The 8,369-nt window shown below is 38.5% G+C and overlaps 1 protein-coding gene across 12 annotated transcripts in view; it reads right to left on the bottom strand.

Moving 5' to 3' along the window:
- Positions 1 to 8,369, bottom strand: part of RBMS3 (RNA binding motif single stranded interacting protein 3) — a 764,636-nt gene that overhangs the window by 605,789 nt on the left and 150,478 nt on the right. For 8 of the 12 annotated variants that reach the window (XM_037727769.1, XM_037727772.1, XM_017498262.2 and 5 more), the window contains exon 2: positions 4,958 to 5,130. In XM_037727769.1, the coding sequence (XP_037583697.1) occupies positions 4,958 to 5,130 (173 nt within the window). The remainder of the gene's footprint in view (positions 1 to 4,957; positions 5,131 to 8,369) is intronic. The other 4 variants (XM_037727770.1, XM_017498265.2, XM_017498261.1 and 1 more) reach the window with 1 other exon arrangement.

Below are 8,369 nucleotides of genomic sequence, written 5' to 3'. Positions count from 1 at the left end.
AAAAGGGCATGTGATCCCAGTGTTCCATCAATAGTCTTCAACAGATAATCCATCCATGAATATATTTGTATAATGAGTTGGAGTCCCAGTTTTTATTATATTGCCTTTAGTGCTTTTAATATTACAGCTGTTTAATTGTTTAATAGTATATTGGTGACCCGTTCATGACTGGGTAAGAAAAAGGAATTAACTAAAAATCAACTCATTTGGGTCCTATTTTGTGCTACTTTGCTGTTTCTTTTGAAGTTCATTTGGTTAATTGTTCCCATGTCCCTGTTTTTTAATGGAAAAATGAATGCATATGACAAAATCCTTCACCACACATAATTTTTCTACCACGACAATTATTACTTCTCTCACCCTCTTTCCTGAACAAAAAGCACTCTTCTTTCAGCTTACTTTTCGACTATTCCTACTCTAATTGTTCCTTGATCTCAGAGGATCCCTTCTCTCCACTCTGCAGCTGGGGTTACCTATTTGAAAGAAATATACAGCTATGCTACCTTCCTGTTTATGACAATTCGATGGTTTCCTCCATTGCCCTGAAGATAAATCAAGCTTCTGACATCATGTCCAAAGGAATCATCTTGTCCTTCCATGTTTTCTAGCTCATTCTGCCCCACACGCCACCTCCTCCTCTCTGCTGTAGTCACGTTGGCTTTTTCTCAGTCCTTTGTCCTTGGCATGGCCCCTCCAGCCCTTGGTTCAACACACAGTGTTTCCCCTACCTGGCACGCTCTTGTGCTCTTTTTCTCAATTAGGTAAATCTATGTATCCTGCTCATCTTAGCTCAATTGTCACTTCCTCAGAGATTCGTTTACGAGTTGCCCTAACTCGGTCTAATCTTGTGTTATAAAATCTGTTAGTATTATGCTCCTCTCCTTTTTGCACTTATAATTGCAATTTCATATCAGATCATCTATTTATGTCCCTTTTCCCTAGTGGAATATAATATGTCTCAATTGCCTACATTTACTCACCACTGAATCCTTAGCACAGGTATGTAGGAGCTACTCCGTAAATATTTCTTGACTGAGAACAAAATAAAGTTCTTTAAGGTTTCTCAGGGAAAAGACATTACACGGTTTTTAACTACACTATATTCTACACTACACACAATATAATGTATTCATCCAAAAAAGATATAACTAGAAAGATTTTTGGAGTAAAATCATTCTTTATATCTATTAATCTTCAGTCTTATCTTCTTTTCTTTGATTTTACTTGTGATCTGAACATAGAAGCTTTGAGGACGAATGAGAATAGAATTCCTTAATAAGAATTTGCTCTCAGATTATATATTGAGAAATAATGCAATTTCTTTTTCTTTAATACCATTTTCTTACTGTTCATTAGCATTAATATGGAAATTATATACTAATACCAGAAAATTCAATATGTCTATGCCTTTTTTAAAAAAAGGAAATAGCTATTTTGTGCATCTCTGTTTTCTATTACAAAGGATATTAGCAAATATTGCATTTCCTATAAGGAATATTAACTCTAAAAGCACTTATAATTTCATAGAAAAATATGGAAAACGAATCTTGACAGAAAGTTCATTTAAATCTACTAAAATTATCTGTTTTGTGGATAAATTATTTTAAAGTGTGAGATGAGTTACAGGAATAAGAAGTGATTTTAATCTTCAGAAGTTTGCTAATGTAAAATGGTAACAAGCACTGTGAGAGGCCAACACCATAAGAGAGAGAACATGGCTTTACAGACGACCTCCACTGGTCTCCTACCAAAGGATTTTTCAGCCACCAGGTCATAGCCACGAAGCTGAATAAAATCTTACTGTGACTCTGCCAACACTGCACAAGAGGATTGGAAGAAGATATAAAAGGTGATCTTGAGTAAGTTTTACAGCTAAATAATGAGACCCTCAATCAAATACCAACATTTAAAAATAAAAAAAAAAGCATAAAGGATTGTTGAGTTCAAATCCATTATTTTGTATATGGGGGGAACCAAAGTTAAGAGGTATCAAGTCATGACTGTAAGGCCACAGACTCAGTTGATAGGACAGCCAAGATTGAAAGACAGATCTCCTGGCGCACTGTTATTTCCACTACATTATGTTGCCCAATCACATCAGTTCTTTAAGATTCTCTAGGAAAAAGAATCTAAGCAACAAACCCCAGTTCTAGTTCACCGCAGTAATGGGAAAATCCACAAACATTTTTACAGTAATAATAAATGGGCCAGATCTTATTAGCTGACAAATAATATGAACAAGTAACTATTATCCTCTGTTCACTTAATATTCTTTACATTTATCACATGCAGATAAGAAACATTCACAAAACTTATTCCTTCAATTACAATGTTTCTGCATTACCGCAACCTCTCTGAATTAAAAATAGCAATATAGGCTTTTAAGTGATCATTTCCATTTGCAAAATGCTGGCAATTCTATGCAGAAATGGATATGGACACAGCAATTCATAGTATGATGCTACATCAGTGGTGTGTTCATAAAGCAGCTCTTCAATAAAATAAAATTTTAAAAAGCTGTGATTTGCAGGATGTGCTGATTCCTGTGTTATAAATACTCCCACAAGGGCCAATTTCACGCTACCAAGTCTGTAACAGAGTGCTCATAAAATTTTTGAATATTTAACAATTGGCTCAAGTGTGTTTCTCAGAGGCAGTTCCAGCACACTACTGATACTACGGTAAACACAGGAATAATAAAAATCAACCCAGTCTTTTAAGAAAGAGGAAACCGAGGTTTAGTGGGAGGAAGTGGTCTGCCTCAAGATTACACAGTGGTTGAGCAGGTTTTAACACTCAAAATTCCATCTCAACTACCCTCATCAATTAGTGAAACTTTATACAGTAGAAATAGTTGGTGGTCTTCAAGACTCGAGAGAGTGGCCAGGCACGGCGGCTCATGCCTGCAATTCCAACACTTCGGGAAGCTGAGGTGGGTGGATCATGAGGTCAGGAGTTTGAGACCAGCCTCATCAACATGGTGAAACCCTGTCTCTACTCTACTAAAAATATAAAAATTCGCTGGGTGTGGTGGCACATGCCTGTAATCCCAGCTACTCAGGAAGCTGAGGCAGGAGACTCACTTGAACCCGGGAGGCAGAGGCTGCAGTCAGCTGACATTGCAACACTGCACTCCAGCCTGGGTGACAGAGTGAGACTCTGTCTCAAAAAAAAAAAAAAAAAAATACCGTTGAGAGAAGTGCTTCACAAAAGATCAATAGTAACGATCCTGTTTAAAATGCGTATTTTGGGGCTGTACCCCAGACTTGGTGAATCTTAATTCCTTGGGGCGAGACATCTTTGTGTCCACAGGCTCTACAAGTGGAAAACTGCAGTAAGAAAGAACCTTTCCCTAATAGCTACCTTTAAAAAAAAAAAGAGTTTCAAATATAAATCAAGGACAATAGCTAGTTTTCTTTTTACTTCATCTGAACCTTCTATCATAAAGCCTACAGTCTTTCACATTTTCAAAGACCTTGCTTTTCAAAATATAGTTTAGAATTTTTAAACAACAAAAGAAAAAGTTGAGTTATTTATCTTCTGATTCCCAACCTTAATATTCTATAGACCAAAATCTAACATATATTTCTATGTCTTTGCTCTGGCATATTTAACATCCTTTGAAAAAATTTTAAAAATATATATATTTCTCTTTCAAGGTTCTGCCTTGCCTCTTTCGGGCAGATCACCTGAGGTCAGGAGTTCGAGACCAGCCTGGCTAACATGGTGAAACCCCATCTCTACTAAAAAAATTAAAAAATTAACTGGGCGTGGTGGCAGGCGCCTGTAATCCAAGCTACTCGAAAGGCTGAGGCAGAAGAATCATTGGAACCCAGGAGGCGGAGGCTGTAGTGAGCCGAGATCCTACCATTACTCCCACCCTAATCTACCTACTGTTTTGTCAAACAATTAGATAGTTACGTATTTGTATTTCAGTTTATCTGCCACTTTCTGCTGTGTTGATATGTACTCACAGTCTTAAATCTAGGACAAAGGAAAATAAATATTGTCTGTTTTGTTTTCCTCTTTCAATATTTTAGAGGTCAGAACATTTACAAAATAAATATCCTCACAGCTTTTTTTTAAAAAAAAAAAAAAAGAAAGAAATTGCAAAAGAGAAAAATAACAATTGAGCAATAGTTTTAATGTAAAAATACACGGCTAAGTCATAATAAAATGACAAATACATGTTCTAATATTACTTTGAAAGGAATCAGGTACTAACCTAAAAATACAGGTCTATGATTCTTAATTCATTATTAATTTAATGGGAAAATGAACTTAAATATGTGTTTATTTCCATAGAAATAAGAGAACTAATGACATAAGTGTTGGTAGACAACAGATTCATGAAAACATTTTTGAAGAGCTTTAATCATTTCCAAACTTCCAAGCAGATATAAAACTACTCAGTAAGTGTGGTCCTTGGCCTTGGTAGGCGACAGCTTCACTCAACTTAGTAGTAGATGTTTTTAAGGAAACTAGAGAATTAGCCTTATGCTTCTCCAAATGCATGGTCCTGGCTGAACACACATGTACCAAACACTGGCCAGAAAAGCTTTGTAACACAAGAGACTTCTGTGTTTTTGAGATTCCCTTCACTAATACTTCTCAAGAAAATCTGCTTATTTCATGAGACTCACCATTGACTCCACTGGCCACATGGTTTCAGAGAGGAACTCTATTCGTGATCTTCATCTTACAGGTCAACTATCTAAGCATCAGCCAGCATTTCCATGTATATTTGCTCAAGAGCTTCTACTCAATGACACAAAGTAAACAAATTCCACTCCCCAAAATAAACTAGCTTCGAATCTCAAATTTCAGTCCTGTTTGTAAAGAAGAGTCTTCCTCACTGAGACACCGGTGGGTGAGTACACTGACTGTTATAACACATCCTGCCCGCCAAGGGAAGCATGTGAGTGAGAAACAGCACAGGCAGCAGAAGGAGACTTACGGTTGGCACAGCTTGATTAGGTCCTGGTCAGTGGTGCCTGGTGGGAGGCCTCGAATGTACAGGTTGGTTTTACTCAACTGTTCCCCGCTGCTGTTGTTGCTGCTGTTGTTGCTGCTGCTGTTTGTGCTGGGGCTGGGAGGAGCCATGGGGTGGGGAGCTGGTGCATAGGACTGCTGGAAACAGAAAAAGCTGTTACTGGAAAAACAAAAGCCAGCACCTATTCACAGACCAGCAGCATAACTCGAAATCAATGTAAGCTATGTGTCCTCTCTGATACACACTCATATATACACACAAACATTGACATCACTACTCTGTGCTGCATTCAAGAATATCGTTTGCTTTTTTTCATTCCCCTCTGACTCTTCGTTCAGATCAGCATCAGGCAGCCCTAAATGGGACAAAAAGAAGTTACCAGGTGCTCCTGGCATTGCATATGGCATTTGAACTTGCCGCTGACTACAGTGACTCTCCTTAGAATGGTAAAGTAGGGTATCTTCCTCCCTAATGAAATGAAACAGTCACTTTTGGCAATGAACTCTGACTGGCTTACCTTTAGCAGCCAAGCACCTTTGATTTCCCTCTATTACTTTGTTCCCTCCTTTCTCCAAAGAAACTCCCTCCTATTGCTATCCTCAACGTCACTGTTCAGCACAATTCCTAATACACAGAAATCTTTCTATAAATAGTGATTCTATGACTGACTGAATGAATGACTCCATCTCAGCTCTTTCTCCCATTTCCAAATTGTTTCTTTATGTTGAATGTTCCTTGTTTGCAAGATGGAGCTACCATTCATTCCCTAACTTCAAGATCCTCTTTAAATTACTCTAATCCAGGGTCTCAACCTAGGCACTATGAACCACTTAGACGGGATAATTCTTTGTCGTGGGCACTGTCCTTGTTCATTGTAGGATGTCTGGTGGCATCCTTTGCCTCTATCCCCCAGATTATAGTAGTGCCCATTCCCCGGAGACGATCACCAAAAAATATTCCCGGACATTGCCTAATGCTCCCCGGTTCTAGAAGGAATCCCTCCCTCAGAGAACCACCATTTTAATTCATTACTATTCAATTCATTACTATTTAAATTTAATTATTTTAATTTGTTTAAATCATTAGATGGCAAAAGTAAAATGATAAAATGACTCACAGAATATTGGAATATACAATGTGAGGGTTTTTAAAATTATATGTATCAGAATTCATAGCTATATTTACTCATTATGCTTATTTCTTTTTTTATGCAGGCGTATCTTTAAAAGTTCTCAACTAACACTCACTGTCTAGGTGGAGTCCCTGCTGTGTCTCTTATTGGCTATGTGACCTTTAAGTGGTGCCTTAACCTCTCTGAGAAGCGGCATTCTCATTAATATGAAGGAGATAATGGTACTCTCTGAAGTTATAAGACCTTTTTTTTTTACAAAAAGTTGAGTTAATGCAAGCAAAACGGTTCCCAGAAATTAGCAAGTATACAATAGTTAATACTTATGGCTTGTATCTGTTTTGTAATAATATTAACCCATATAACTATGCCAGATTTTCTCAGTTGTGACCCCAAATGTTACCGAAAAACATAACAAGCACTTTTCTCAAGATTCCAGTGGGGAAGCTGGCTGGGTTCTAACCTGAAGATGAAGATGAGGTCAAACTCTAAAACATTTTGTGCCATGGCACAAAGGTAAGGAATAATCTGAAGGAAAAATGTACTCTGAGCCTCTACAGTTTCATTCTTTAAAAAACCTCAAGAAACATATTCAACATGAAAATAGTATGTCTTTTCATTCCAAAACTTCTGGTGCTGCCGAAAATGGCAGGTCTGTCGGGTCTGGGTAAATAAGGAGATGTCCTAGAAATACAGCTGATCGTAGCCTTCACAGACAGCTAAACTTTTTAGGAAGAATCCTGCAGTGGCTTCCCACTAAACTTACTGAAAAGTCCTGAAAGCTCCACATGGTTTGTTATGAGACTTTTACTCCTATCGCTTCTCAGACCAGATGCAGTGGTACTCCCAACTTTTCACCCTTCCCATTCTCGGCCCCACTTTACTCAGCTAGCTCTAATCCGTCCTTCTGATTTCAAATTAAGTATCATCCTACAACACTCTGTTAGTTACCTCCACAGCTCTCAGCATATTTGGTCTTATATAATTATTTTTGGCTTACTTATTTAATGCCTGTCTCTAGCACTAATCTGTGTGTTTCCTGAGAGCAGAGAATGTGTCAAACCCACACATGAGTAGCACCTAGCCTAGTGACTGGTATACAGTAGGTGCTTGAGAAATATTTAGGCTACTATATATATATATAATAAAAATGGAATGAAGACAGCACCTAGCATATAGAGAAAGAAGGCCCAGTTTTAGTGGTACCTGGCCTCATTTCTTGCAATAGTAATCTGTTTTACACCTTCCAGGATTTTAAATTTGATCAGTCTCTATTTCCCATTGTTTATAAGACAATGTGCTTTAGATTCAATGTATCAAATTCAACTCGTTGCACCTGTTCTCTCATTCCCAGTTCCCCACATCAGCCACCCAACACAATTATCCCGTGTGGTTGAATATTGGTATTGTTCTGCCCGTCTCTGTGCTAGAAAACTTGCTGTTAGCTTTATCTGCTTCTTAATTTTAAATCTCAGAATATAGTCAACCACTGAAATCTCAGACAGCCTCCTGGAATCATCCTTTTCTCTTAATTCCCATTGCTTCTCTCAGCCAGAGTCTGTACCATCTCCTATGTGGAGGGCTTCAAGCTTTCTATCATGTTTCAACTTTTTTTGCCCTTATTCATTGGGAAGGCAGGGTAGGTTGGGGATAAGAAAATTGTCCAGACTGGCACTATGGTTCATGCCTATAATTCTAGCATTTTGGGAGGCTGAGATGGGTGGGCCACTTGAGCCCAGGAGCTCGAGACCAGCAACATGTGGCAAAACCTCATCTCTACAAAAAATACAAAAATTAGCTGGGCGTGGTGCCATGTGCCTATGGTCTCAGCTACCAGGGAGGCTGAGGTGGGAGGTTCACTTGAACCCTGGAGGCTGAGGCTGGAGTGAGCTGTGACGGCACCACTATACTCCAGCCTGGGCAACAGAGCAAGACCCAGTCTCAGAAAAATAAAATAGAATGAAAATTACGCAATGCAAACACACATTGACCAATAATTAAGAAATGCAGAAGGGAAAGAGTAAACATGACAGGAGCAAAACATAGAGCCTCTAGATTTCTTCTTTGAAATAACATTTTTTGCCCAGGTTTCGTGGCTCATGCCTGTAATCCCAACACTTTGGGAGGCTGCGGCAGGTGGATTACAAGGTCAGGAGATCGAGACCATCCTGGCCAACATGGTGAAACCCCATCTCTATTAAAAATACAAAATATACAAAAATTAGCTGGGCTTGGTGGCGCGTGCCT

This window comes from Cebus imitator, unplaced genomic scaffold (genome assembly GCF_001604975.1).
Source record: "Cebus imitator isolate Cc_AM_T3 unplaced genomic scaffold, Cebus_imitator-1.0 Scaffold239, whole genome shotgun sequence".
Classification (NCBI taxonomy): Eukaryota; Metazoa; Chordata; class Mammalia; order Primates; family Cebidae; genus Cebus; species Cebus imitator.
Note: the sequence above shows the minus strand (reverse complement) of the source record. Positions and strands in the feature narration are given on the sequence as shown.